Source organism: Humulus lupulus, chromosome X (assembly GCF_963169125.1).
Source record: "Humulus lupulus chromosome X, drHumLupu1.1, whole genome shotgun sequence".
In the NCBI taxonomy this organism is placed as follows: Eukaryota; Viridiplantae; Streptophyta; class Magnoliopsida; order Rosales; family Cannabaceae; genus Humulus; species Humulus lupulus.
Genome location: NC_084802.1, coordinates 41530238 through 41544624, shown reverse-complemented (window position 1 = coordinate 41544624; position 14387 = coordinate 41530238). Strand labels below are relative to the sequence as shown.

The following is a 14387-nucleotide window of genomic DNA, read 5'->3' as shown; positions in this document are numbered from 1 at the left end:
GGTGGCGGATAGAGGTTATGGCTTCGAACGCCATCAATGCTGGTCGACCCAAAATTGCATTGAAGCGGCTGGAAAATTGATGACCACGAACTCGAGAAGCTTGGAGACAGTTCACAGACCTTCACCCAATGTTACCACTAACTCGATTATTCTGATAGCTGCCGACCCTTCACCAGAAAACCCATATAGAATCATGGAGGTTGCCTTCAGCTCGGCTACAGACAATCCCATTTTTTCTAAGGTGGACCTAAAGAGTAGATTCACGGAACTCCCATTATCTACTAATGTCCTCCAAACTCTCTGGTTGGCGAGCTGAACGGTTATGACCAAAGGATCGTTATGTGGAAACTGAACATGGATGTCATCTTCATTTGTAAAATTGATCAGTTGTTTTTCCAATCACTGCTGCTTTGACAAGCTCCGGGACAAACTCTACTCTGTTATGGGATTTCAGCTCGTTGATATACCTCTTCTGGGCACCTTTGCTCGTGCCTGCCAGATGAGGTCCTCCCGAAATGGTGGCTATATCTCCTCCTGTTATCGGAGGAGGATTGTCCTAATTCACCTGAGCTCTGGTTTGATTCACTGGAATTTTCGGAGCTGGCGGAGTATTTTCTCCAACAGGTTAACTGGAAGTTGCCCGATTCCGGGCGTACTAAGCCAAAGGTCCTGCCCTTATGAGAGCCTGGATCTCATCCTTCAGGTGTCTGCAGTCATCAGTATTATGACCGATATCATTGTGGAATTGACAGAATTTTGAAGAATCTTTCTTCGCCCTTTGATTCTTTAAGGGTTCTGGTTTCTTCCATGGAAGGCGAGCAGAATTTTCCAAGAAGATGCATTCTCTAGCATCTGTGAGATCGGTATATGTTGTGTAGACCGGTTTAAATTTCTCCACTGACTTGTTTTTCTTTGTTCCATTCTGGTCGCCCTCACCATTTCCCTTTCTCTTATTATTTCCCCTTGGTTATTCTGAGCAACGGTTTGAGCCGTAGCTACTACGTCCGTTACCGCTCCAACGGGCTGGGCAGGGACTTGGCTAGTTCCTGCGACAGAAGCTCGCGCCTCTTCTAGGTTGACCCACCGTTGAGCTCGGTTTAAGAACTCATCCACAGTACTAACTCCTTTCCTCTGTAGCTTTTGCCATAGGTCACCTCCAACAAGTATTCCTGTCCTCATTGCCATGAGCTTAGAACTCTCGTCGGCTTCTCTACCTCGCGCAGCAACATTGGCAAACCTACTCAGGTATGCTTTCAAGGGTTCACCGGGCTGTTGCTTTACATTTTCCAGAGAGTTAGCTTTAATCCTAGCTGCTTGAGAAGCCCTGAATGCTTTGTTGAAATCAGTGGAAATTTTTTTCCACGAGCTGATTGAATGCCTCTTGTACTGTTTGAACCACTGCCTAGTTGGCCCAATCAGAGTTGAGGGGAATATTAGGCATCTTAGCTTGGGCCCGATGTTGTGGGCCGTCATCATGGTGTTGAACATCCCCAAGTGGTCAGACGGATCTCCATCTCCGTCAAACTATGACAAATGTGGCATCCTGAAACCCTATGGATATGCAGTTGTAGCAATATTCGGGGCGAAATGCTCGAGCTCATCCTCTGAATTGCATTCATCTTTCTCTTTTTCTGACAGGAGTCTTTTCATTAGCTCCTCCATCTGAGCTAACCTTTCAAGGGTTTGATCTCTGGTTCCTTGGTTATTCTGGGGCTGTTCAACAGCTCCCGTCCTATCATACGCGTTCGACGGGTTGTTGTCCCTCCAAGTTCAGGCTTGGTTTTGTGAGACATTCATGTTATCACGTACTTCGAAAGGACCTCCCCCTTGACGAGTGTAACTAACTCCTTCATTTCGAGTTGAATTTCTTCTCTGCGAGTTTAAACGATCTTGCAGATCAGGTTATGGATCGAATCGAGGACTCTGTGCTGAACTCAGGTGATTTCTCAGATCGCCTTCGGACCTGCCACTTCGATGGCTTTCAATCCAATAACTCCCATTAGTGAAGCTCACTACTCGTGGTTGAGGATTTCTCCTGTTGTTCCCATAAGCAGGAATGTCCCATGCAGAACGAGGCGATGTCGGATCTCTTATGGGTGATGGGGGATGCCTGACTGGCAAGGCAATTCTTGTCCCATCAGGGCGAACTAAATTAGCCCGCGGTCGCTCCGCCCCACCATTTCTAGCTCTTTGCGTCTGGTGATCCGATCGTGACGCAGGAGGATTGGCCATAACATTTTGTCTCTGTGAACCTGCTTCAGCCCCTCCTCTTAGGTTGTCATGGGTATTTCCAGGCATGCGCGGCGGTGGTACCGAACTTGGGGTCGCGGTTCTAACCGATCAACTGACTTGCCGATGACCCCTGGGAGGGCCACCAGGCTGAGGATCTTGGCGGTCTCGCGCTGTGGGCACAGAACTCGGGATGGCAGTTCTGACTGATCGACTTGGCTTGGATCGGTTATTCCTGTGGGACTTATGAGACCCACTTTGCCTAGTTCTGACATTAACGTCGGTTATAAGAGGGGGTAACCGAGCTAGAACCTCATCGATTTGCCCTGTTTTCCCTAGCAAGATGGTTTCTTAAATGCATGTTTTCCATTTCCACCGCAGTTAAGTAGTCTGGGTTTGGATTCGGCGGTAATGATGCTGAACTCCCGGTATCACTGTGGCCCACCGGTTGCTTTCCCGGTCGTTGCTGAACTTCAGGGCCATGCTCATTTGGAGTAGCGGTATGGTGGGACCCCTGCCCACCAGGCTGTTCCATCTCATTGTCGTGCATCGAGCGAGTGACCACCATGATGAGGTTTGATTGGAATTTTGATGAAAGCACTAATCTCACCTCTCAATGAAAGCACCAAACTGTTGACGCGATTTTTCGCCAACAGTGAATTAAGAAAATAACAAAGATGAATTAGTGCTTGATGGTAAACCGAAGTAAGAAAATAACTCTCAAGAACGCTAGTCTTTTTACGTGGTTCAGTGGTTAAAATCCACCTAGTCCACGAGTCTATATTATTACTGCTTTTCTCTCTCTATTTTGACAGAGTTTCGGTATTACAGAATAATTTTCCCTTTTCCTGTCCAATATTCTCAGTATTTATAGAGAAATTCCTTGGACAGGTTTGGGTAACCCCGTGAGTCAATCACGGATTTGCGTATTTATTACATTTAATATGAAATATTCCCATTTATACTAGGATATGATCTGATCATGAAATAAATAGTCTCCTAATATCTTAGACATTAAATATCACAGGCTGGCCATAAACGATCGTATACAGTATTCGGGTCTTCGGGGATCCGCGGATACGCCATATCTTCAAATTACCCCGAGTTAGATATACCGTCGAGCTCGTACTGAGGAGGCCATGGCTTATAAATATTATAAGCTCGTGCTTTTCAATTTATGCATCCCTAGTTCGGATAACCATCATGAAAATCATGCTGTCTTTATGGAAAGTACATTGATTCCTTGGCTATTTCTTTCATGCATTTATTTGCCAGCTGTACACAATCTGAGTGAAAAACCCGTGCTGAAATTATGATACATATATATATATTCTACATGTGCATAACTATATATATATAAGCATAATATATATTAGTATCTTCCGATTTTTATTAAGTTGAAGTGTATGTATTTATTGATTCATATTTTATATTTAAATCGACAAATATACATATATCTTTTCATATTGCAATTTAGACACATTATATATACATATATTTATATTTATTTACATGCATGAAAATTAATATATATAGACTAATTTGTTCGTCTTTTTCTCTTTTTTGGTTCAAATTTGCTCGGCTCAAACTATTCAGATGAGTGTTCTTAAAGCTGTAATGTCTAAATTTCAAAAAATAACTTTGTTTATATCAGCTACTCTATTTTTCAGCGATTTATATTTTGATTTTGTCTAGACAATTAACTTTTTGGATGGAATCTATCCTCCAAATTTTTTTCAGGTTCAATTTGACGTGAGTTAATCACATATTAAATAAAGAGAAAATTACATTTTATATGAGATTTTTAATAAAGAGTGCAAAAATATGATTTAAAAAAAAAAAAAAAAAGTTAATCTATGACTTTTTTTTTAAGAGTTTTCACTTATATGAGTTTATTTTCCTATATTTTTATATAGAAGTTGGTTTATGCCATAGTTTTACTCTTAATTAAGTTTTATTAATTTGGAATGGTAAGTTTGTAATTTGATTATTAGTTTTTAGCTTATTTTTTTTATATTGTTTTTATATTACTAATTTTATTTTAAATTTTTCTTTGGTTGTTTTGCAATTTTTTTTTGTAATATGAATTATTTTTATTTATAAGTGTTACAATGAAAAGATTTATTTTTTTAGATTGTACGTTTCTTTTTCAAATCCTGGGTAAGGTAACCAGTTACTTGATTGATCTTTGACTGTTATGTAAAAAAAAAATCCCAAAGCTAGGTTCAATAACATGTACCAAGAGGGGTAACCAATTATCCTGAGAGGAGTAACTTTCTGCCGTAAGAAGGGTAACCAGTTACCATAAGAGGGGTGACGAGTTACTTATATTACATAAGAAAGAAAACATCAAATTTGAAGGAAAAAGAGGAATAACACTTCATTAAAAAAAAAAAGAGAATAAATAACTATGATTTTAGTAACATAGGTAACCAGTTACCATAAAGAATCCATAAATATACACATACCAGAACGTAAAGGTAACCAGTTACCCTGAGAAATATACACACAAAAAACGTGAAGGTATCCAGTTACCCATTCACGTTTTCATATTATTATTTATTTTCTTTCCAAATTTTGGTATTCCTATAAGCGTTACAGTAAAAAGAAAATGCTAAAAAATTGATTTGAATTTTTTTACATATAGTAGAAAAACTATAAAAAAATTATAATAATAAAAGATAATAAATAAAAAAAATAGTAAAATAATTATGTAATGTTAAAATATACGTGTGAAAAAAATGGAATGAGAAAAGAATAAGTACAAAAATGAAAAAAAAAATAAAATAAATGATGAAGGAAAATAAAACAGAAGAATAAATATAAATGAAAAGAAGAAGAATAAAATTAATGGAAAAATGAAAGGAAAAAATATGAATAAAAAAATTGGTAGAAAAAAAAAAAAGAAGAAAAAAAGCTTATATGTGTGAAAAAATAAAAAAAAAGAGAAAGAGAAAATAATAAACACAAAAATGAAGAAAAAATAGAAGGAAAAAAATGAAAAAAAAAAGAGGAAAGAAAATTGAAAAAATATGAAAAATAAATAAAATAATACAAATGAAAGAAAAAAAATAGATAAATGAATAAAATAAGAAGAAGAAAACCGAAAAAATGAAAAGAAAAAAAATGAAGGAAAAAATTAATAAAAACAAAAGAAAAATGATAGAAAAAATAAGTAAAAAAAAACTGAAAAAATAATCAATAAATCAATGAAAAAATTAAAAAATATATAATAAAATTACCTTCAAAATAAAAAAATATATAACTATGATAAAAAAATATAACATTTTCATATTTTAGTTAGTTACTAATTTTATTTTTTGTATTTTAATTTATTTTAATAAATTTTCACATATAAATTAAAAAATATATAATTCTCGTATGTTTTGCACGTATAAAAACCATATATTAAAAGAGAAGTTTACATAAATATGAGAAAAATATATATAGTTTCTAAATTTATGGGAAAAAAAATAATTGTACAAAATATGGTAAGTTTTGGAAAAAAAGTTTAAAATATGGTAAATAAATTACCATAGACTTAATTCTCTTATTTTCTCTTCTCTCCTCACGATCTCTCTCTCTCTTTCTCATTTCTTTCTTTCTCTTCCCCAATTCAATGGCCATCTCAGATTTCTTCCGGCGATCCTACCTCCGCTGCTGCCTCCTTCGACGATGACGACAACAATGACGAACTGATTTTCTTCTTCTTCTTTCTTTCTTCGTCTTCTTTCTTTCTTCTTCTTCTTATTTGGTCTTTCTTATTCTTCTTTTTCTTTCTTCAAATCTAGTTTTCTTCTTTTTTACATCTGATTTTGAACTTCATATTTGATTTTTCTGGGTTTTTTTTTTCTAAATCTGTTTAAGTAACCAGGTACTTGACTTCATATTTGATTTTTCTGGGTTTTTTTTTCTTCTAAATCTGTTTAAGTAACCAGGTACTTGACTTCATATTTAATTTGATTTAAGAAATGTACTTAAGAAAAGTTGACTGCTATTATTTAGTGTAGACTAGGGTAGTATAAGAAGATAGTTAGTTGAATATTTTAGAGTACTTTTAACATATGAAAGCTTATGTTAGTTGATTAGTTTTTTTGGTGGAAAAGGGCAAAAGTTGTCAAAAGGTTCTTCTCTGTGATGTTTAGATCAATAGGTTTAGCAGCCAAACATTCATCAAATAAGGTTCTAACATAAATATTTATGTATTTATTAATTATTTAAAGAAATAGAACTAGAACGTTTGCTCAAAAAATGTATCAATATGTTTACAAAATTTATTCAGAATACAATAACAAGAAATAAAAAAAACAAGCAAACAAAACTTTTGATTTTTCTGGGTTTTTTTTTTCCAAATCTGTTTAAGTAACCAGGTACCATGACGCCTGAATCATTTTATTCATATCAGATTTTTTTTAGACCTAGGTGTAACCAGTTACAGTAGCGATTAATTTAGATTTTTTTGTTTAGATTTGATTTTGTTTTCACACCTGACTAAGTAACTAGGTACCATAGCAATTGGTTATTTTTTTTAGATTTGATTTTTTTTTTTAAATCTCGCTGTAACCAGTTACAATTATCAATTTAGATTTTTTAGTAATGTGGCAGTAACCGGTTACTACTATCAATTTTAACTGTCATGGCAAGTACTCGAGTGAATTGTAACTGGTTACTGACAGATTTGGAAGAAAAAAAAACAGATCAGAATACATCCAGTAAAGAAGAAGAAGAAGAAGGTAACCGGTTACCCGTATTAAAATAACTGATTGATAACTAGTTACTGAGCCAAACCTAAAAAAAAAAACTCAGAAAATAAAAAAATAATCTGAGAAGTAGTAGTAGTAGAAGAAGGTGGTAATTGGTTACCCTGTCAAAAAAATGTAACATGTATATCTCATTGCCCTTATTTTGTTCCCTTTTTTTAATTAAAAAAATCCTTTTTTCAAATATGTCCTCATTTTTTATTCAATATGTAATAGTTTGAGTTTCAATATTGTGCTGGTAACCGTGTATTCAATTTTTTTGTTGTAATTTTCACTCAGGTGACGTTTAGAAGTTAGAACCCACCTGAATTCCAAGTATTTCAGCATCTTCGGCAAGGAAGAGAGTCATATGACTAGTTAGATTAAACGGAGCTGTAAGCCACCGACCTGGAGGCACATTGAGTTGGCCTCCTCCTTTCTTGCCCAACTTAGAAATAGCCAATACGGCCCTCTCAAAGGCCTTCGTGTTCACAGTAACCCCATCACCCACAGCCCCAAAATCCGTCAAATTGAAGGCCACAGGTCGAAGCTTAGGCATGGGTTTCGTCACGGGTCGACCGAATATCGAAAACCCATCTATTAAATTCCTCTGCCAAACGAAAAGAGACAAAAAAACCAAGACCCAGAGTGCCGTGAAGAGGGTCCTATGGGACGACACGAATCCCGGAATCCATCGCCGGAAGTCCAACCTCTGGTGGTGGAACCGCCCTGCAGGTAAGGTCTCCACCATGATAATTAGACGAAGGTTTTGAAAACGGATTCCATCCTGAGAAAATTAGTGGGTCAGTCGAAGTTTTTGGCTTAAATGGTGATTTTCGATCTGGGTATGACAGATATTGGGAATATGGGATCTGGGGATCTCAATATTTTTTTTTGCAAATAGAAAAGATTGACAGGAACTGGAATCAAACTCGCAACTGTTTGCTTTTTGAACAAGTGGCCGAACGAAAAGTTTTTTTTTTTTTTTTTAAATATGGTCTACAAATAAAGTTTTCCAAATATATGGAAAAAAAACTCCCATAAAAATGTAAATAAAAAAAATATGCCATAAAAAACTTTTTAAAAAAAAAACTGCCATATTATTCAAATTTTATAAAAAATTCTCGTGTAATTTTCTCTTTTTAAAATTCCCTTAAAAAAACATTTTCCACTAATTTGAGCTCAATTGGTGAGAGCGGAGAGCCTTGGGGTGAGAATATAAATGGGCCAGGCCCACCTGTGTCTCAACTCCAAGAGCGCCAAAAAGGTGGTGTTCAAAATTCCTCGAACATTCTCTCTCGTCTCTCTCTCCCTATCTCTGCTACTGCTAGCACAATGGTCCGTGGCTTGGGAGAGTAGAGTAGTAGTAGTCGTAGTGCCATCCCAATGATCCATTGCAGGCTCTCCCCATTCATGTAGAGCTCCTTTCATGGAAGCAAACCCTTAAACCCTAATGCCCTTTCTTCCAGCTAGTCTTCTTCGCCTGATTTCGTTTCCCATTTGGCTCTAAGATGCCGCTGAGATCCGGCCATGGACAGGGAGGTTGACCTTCCACCCCCATTCGCACCGGCGAGGGATCTCACCCGTCCGATCAATCCTGATTCTACCTCGTCTTCGTCTTCCTCCTTCTCTTCTTCTTCATCTTCCTCCTTCTCTTCTTCTTCATCTTCTCCCCCTGGCTTACTCCGACACTTTCAAGCCGCCTTCAAGCGACATCGCCCTATTGGTAACTCTCTTTCTCTCTCTCTCTCTTCAACTATGTAGGCTTAATATCTCATCTTATGGCTTCAGTTGTCCCAGGAATGTTACCATTGTGTATTTTGGTTAGTGGTGGTTTGGAACTCAAATTTAGGGCTTCTTTCTGTGCTTTCCGTAGGGTGTTTTTATTATTTTATTTATAGTTGAACAAAGTTAGAGCTTGGTATCTATGGAGGATCTAAAAACTGATAATTGTAAAATTTACTTGAACGATTATCTAAGTTGAAAGAAATTTGCATGCAGAATTGGTATTCTTTGCCCAACTTCAGTGTAATTGTGCAACCCTTTTATTGGTGTTGTTGGTGAAGTTTCAGGTGTGATGCAGTCAAATAGCATAGGGCCTAGACGGATTTTAGTTCCTCAACGAGCAGTGTCCACAAAATCAGCATCCAGTTTAGGTCATCTTGATGACAGCAGGAAGTCTAGAGAAGTAGTTTCTGTAAGTGAGGATCATACTGTTAGAGATTCAATCATGCAGAAGAGAACTACCAACATTGCCAAAGATAGTCAGGAAGATGAATCAAGTACACCGTCTTCCATTTCAGGGACTATTACCAAAGCCTTTGATGACAACTTAAATCCATATGACGGACAGAGAGATCAAGTCAAGTCCGAGACTGGTTGTAAAGACAACCCAAAGTCTCTGTCGCATGTGGAATCTCAATACATTGATGGTGGTCAGAAAAAAGTCCAATTTTCAGAAGCAAGCAAGGCTATTTCTCAGGGTAATGTTTGCTTAATTCTTTTGAATTGGCTCAATGAAAGTTTTAGTACTGTTCTATTGCTGTTTTTAAAGATCCTTAATTGTGATACTTTGAGATGGGAATCATTTCTTATCTTGTGCACAATTCTATTTCCTGGATTGTCACTATGCTCTATGTATATTTCTCCTTCTTTCTATCTGCAGGGGCCGATCATCTTATGGCCACTGGATTGGAGAACTTACAATCTCATATGAGTTCACTTGCATTGACAGAAATGGAATGGGTTGCAGGCAATCAAGGAGAGGCATCAACGGTCATTAATCATGAGATGAAGCATCAGAACACAGAATGTGATATCACATCGAGATCTGATGGTGGGATTTCTTCTCTATTGTCAAAGAGAACGACAGCTGTTCAGGATCAGTTGCACCATTTCAGAAACTTCTTTAGCCAGCCTAACTCTCAATCTTCAGTTGCAGGGCCATCGTGTGCCACAACCACATCTGTCCATTCAGCTTCAGCACCCATAGCTAATCAGACAACTTTTTGCTCCCGTGTGCATTGTGATTCGCATGCAGCACTGGAACCCATGGGGGATTTAAATGTAAATTCTCATCCTGCAACTCAAGGGAAAATAATGCAGCAATCAAATCCATGTTTAAAGGACAACAGTCGAGCACTAAATGACCAGATTGCTATTGCAGCTCAATCTTCCACCTCCGCAGTTGATACTCAAATGGAGAGTAAGGAATATGAAATTTCTAAGGTGCAGCAAGGCCGAGTGCTAAAGGAAAGTGGCTCTGCTGGAGATTCTTCTCTTCTTGATGATAGACCAGATGAAGGGAAACAATTAACTGCTGGTGCTATTGATTTTCAATCTCATATTACATCATCCAAAAGCTTATCTTCTAATGTGAAGTCTGAGCATTCTAAATCAGATAAACAAGATAGGGTTGCAGGTGCTAAAGGTGCATCAGTTCATCGTAAAAGAAATTATGATCCGGACTTGTTTTTTAAAGTTAATGGGAAGCTCTATCAAAGGCTTGGCAAGATAGGTAGTGGAGGAAGCAGTGAGGTCCACAAAGTCATCTCATCAGACTGTACAATCTATGCACTTAAAAAAATCAAGCTCAAAGGACGTGATTATGCCACTGCTTTTGGATTTTGTCAGGAAATTGAGTATTTAAATAGGTTGAAAGGAAAGCACAATATTATACAGCTCATAGACTTTGAGGTAATGACTTTAAATCCTCAATATTGTAATGCTACGTCTTAATATCACATAGTGATTAGTGCCATCTGTGTGCATCAATACTTGCATGCGTGTCTAGGACAGAAAAGCAACCCAATTTAACCATGCTGCAACAGAGAAGATAACCAAGCATAATTGAGAAGTCTATTTGAAATGGAATTTAGTTCCGTCTTTCAAGGTTGATGATTGGCTGTAAATTCTGATTTCAAGATGGTCTAAAGAATGTAGAAGTGCAAGCAAGGCTTTCACAGGGATACAACTTGAAATATATGCAAGTACTTATCCTTTTTATTCTGTGTTTATGTTAGTGTACAGTGTACTATTATTTTACCGGATGGCTTGCATTAGACTATTAGTGTCATATTTTTTGCTATTGTAGTGCTCCTTTCCTGTGTTTTCTTGTGTTTCATTTTTATATTCCCTATTTAGTAACTCTGATGCCTGCTCTTTGTTTTTAGGTGACAGATAAAGCTTTGCTTCAGGAAGTAATGAATGGATCCATGAATAACAAGGATGGCAGAGTCAAGGATGATGGATATATTTACATGGTGCTTGAATATGGGGAGATTGATTTGGCTCACATGCTTTCCCAGAAGTGGAAAGAACTTGATGGCTTCACCAACCAGACCATAGATGAGAACTGGCTTCGATTCTACTGGCAGGTACTTGATTTACACCCTTCTCTGCCCTCTCTCTCTCTCTATTTTCCTGTTTATTTAGCTAGTCAATTTCCCTTGCCTGATGTTGCCATTTTCGTTTTGATTTTTAATGTTTTGTTTTGTTTTGGTTTGTACTATAGGGTGATAGTCGATTGGCTCATTCTTGTTAGTAAAACCTTGATTACTTTTAGTGTTTTTGTGATAATCTAATTTTTTTAATGTACATTATGTCATTGATATGTCGAACTTCACAATCTTCTGGGAGTTGTCATTTCAATTCATAAGCATAGCATTGCATGCCTAGATCATTTGATTGATTGATTTGTTAATTCCCCCTTGGAGGCCTTTTAAAGATTCTCCAACCATGGAGTTATCTATTATGCAGCACTTTACATTTGCATTTGGTATGCATTCATGTGGTAAAATGAGAATTTCTGAGCATACCTTAATACATTAATTGTCAATAATGATTCAGGAGATAAAACGGTTTTCTTATTTTTTAATTTTATTTTCAGTGATGGTTCTAAGTGAGTTTTTTTTACCCCCAATACTCTTGCAGCAAATTCTTTTAGCAGTAAACACTATACATGAAGAGCGTATTGTTCACTCTGATTTGAAGCCAGCTAATTTCCTTCTGGTAAAAGGCTCTCTAAAGTTAATTGATTTTGGTATTGCCAAAGCCATAATGAGTGATACCACAAATATTCAAAGGGATTCACAGGTAAATCTCCCCTAGCTCCAACTGACTTTGTTAAACATCAGCTGGAAAATTAGTTCAAGTAGGAAGAAAAGCTCACTTAGATTGTTGTCCATGTCATTGCTGATAACTTTCAATTATCACTTATTGAAGGATGATATATTATTACCAAGTTTCTTATGTTGACAAAAGGCAGTATTAAATTCTAAGTTTTTTCATTCATGCTTATGTTGTCACTAAGTGTACATGGGTCCTTTTGCATTAGTAATTTTCCTTGCTGACATTGTTGAGGTTTCTTTTAGTCAAAACAAAAGTTCTATAATTTAATACATTATAAAAAATCTATTGTCAAAAAATTATGAACAGAACTTTATATTTAATAAAATTGCAAATTCACAGCCATATGGCAATTACAATGCTAGTTCTATTTTCTTGTCCAAATTTCTTTTGTTAATTGAATTTGATGTCTGATTTTGTTTGTATAAATAAAACATGACACATGTTAGGCTGTATCAGCTGTACACCCACAGCGTTTTCTAATAATTCTTTGGTAATTATCTTATATTTTTACTTTATTTTACTTTTGCTTGTTTAACCAGACTTAAGGTGCGTGGTATTTTTCACTGTTGCAGGTTGGTACATTGAGCTACATGTCTCCTGAAGCATTTATGTGCAATGAGAGTGATGCCAATGGAAACCCTATTAAGTGTGGTCGACCATCAGACATCTGGTCCCTTGGTTGCATCCTTTATCAGATGGTGTACGGGCGGACTCCATTTGCAGATTACAAAACATTCTGGGCGAAGTTCAAAGTTATAACAGACCCAAACCATGAAATTATATATGAACCAGTTTCAAATCCTTGGCTTCTTGATCTCATGAAAAATTGTCTTGCATGGGATCGCAATGAAAGGTGGAGAATTCCCCAGTTGCTTCAGCATCCCTTTCTTGTTCCTCCAATTCCACCAAAACCATATTCGCCTCAAGACCAATGTAGACTTCTTCATCTTATTTCCACCACTTGTACTAGGGACACTGAAGCTTCGAAGCTATGTTCTCAGTTACAACAACTTCTGGGGGACCCAGACTGGTTAATGACATCTCAGTTATTGGCCTCACCTGACAAACGGTGTAAGTTGCTCTCCCAAATATCACAACTTTTCTTTCAGCTAGAAAAACAGTTGTCAAACTCATTGACAGATTAGATGAATATCAAAACTTGGTGCTCAAAATTCTGCTTCAACAACTTGCAATTCACCTGCCAAATTCTCAGGTCTGAGTTTGTTTTCTGGTTCCATCTTTATTGGTTATGGTGTTTTGCTTCCATATATTTGTAATAATATGTAATATTCCTTCCTGTTGTGTTATCCTAGTTTATCTGAAAGAAAGTTCGAATCTATTCGATGAGGCTTGTAATTACCATCCTGGTGGGTGTTTTGGTGTGATCTGAATACATGCTGCTGCCTTTTGCAGCATGATAATCAATTATACGCATTCTTTATATTTGTGTACAGTAGGCTATAAAACTAGCCTTCACCTTCAGAATTTAGGTTATGATCTAATTTAGAAGGGTCGTCTTAGGATAAGTGTTATTTGGGTATTCAGGTACAAAATCATCAAATCAATTGTACTTTCAAAACCTACTCTCTTAAATGAAAAATACGTGGTTTTTGGCCTGAGATTTTGCTCTAGGTGGCGTAAAAGTTCTCTTCAAGCAAAACCTGCTATGATTATTTATGTAGAACTAGATTTGATTCATATTTGGAGATAATCTTAACTTGATTTAGACAAACTATTTTATGGTAGACGTTGCTTTATGAATCTGCATGCACAAACTTGGCTTGATTGCACGCAAAACTCTTTCCAAGCCATTTTGCTTTGAAATCAAGACTTTTTTTTTTCGATAAAAATGTGAGAATGGAAATTAATTGCAAAATAGTAGAATCACAATTAATTAGGTAGGCATCTTACGCAAAACCAAACACTCCATCGTTAAAATATTACTTATATAAGAAAAAGTAAACAGAAGAGAGTATCAAAACATGCCACCGAGTGGTAAAAGTAACGGAGTAAAGTCATTAAAACTTTGTAATAGCAAAATTTAATGACATCTCAATTAACTACCTGAATGTCACTTTAACTAAATATATTTTTATATAAAAGAAAAATTAGGTTGATTTTATCATGATTCATGTTATATACGTACATGGAAAAATAAATAAATTTTTTTATTTTAATAGTTTGAAGTGATTCATTAGTTCTATTTAATATGCTTATTGCATTATAAAAAGGTTTGCCCATTAAACATGTGACATGCCCATAATGCTCAATGTGATTGATTATACATTT

The 14387-nt window shown here is 36.2% G+C and overlaps 1 protein-coding gene across 8 annotated transcripts; it reads left to right on the top strand.

The window, feature by feature from the left end:
* The first annotated feature begins 8182 nt into the window (after positions 1 to 8182).
* On the top strand, positions 8183 to 13539 carry LOC133803515 (serine/threonine-protein kinase MPS1). Of its 8 annotated transcripts, none has more exons than XM_062241593.1 (7): positions 8183 to 8694; positions 9035 to 9451; positions 9721 to 9804; positions 9904 to 10664; positions 11141 to 11344; positions 11901 to 12062; positions 12671 to 13539. In XM_062241593.1, the coding sequence occupies exons 1-7, from the start codon at positions 8499 to 8501 to the stop codon at positions 13241 to 13243; spliced, it is 2397 nt and encodes a 798-aa protein (XP_062097577.1). In that variant the 5' UTR covers positions 8183 to 8498; the 3' UTR covers positions 13244 to 13539. The 8 variants fall into 8 exon arrangements, with proteins under 8 accessions (XP_062097577.1, XP_062097575.1, XP_062097570.1 ...); XM_062241591.1 differs by having other exon boundaries at positions 9634 to 9804; XM_062241592.1 differs by having other exon boundaries at positions 8184 to 8694; positions 9703 to 9804.
* Positions 13540 to 14387: the final 848 nt, after the last annotated feature.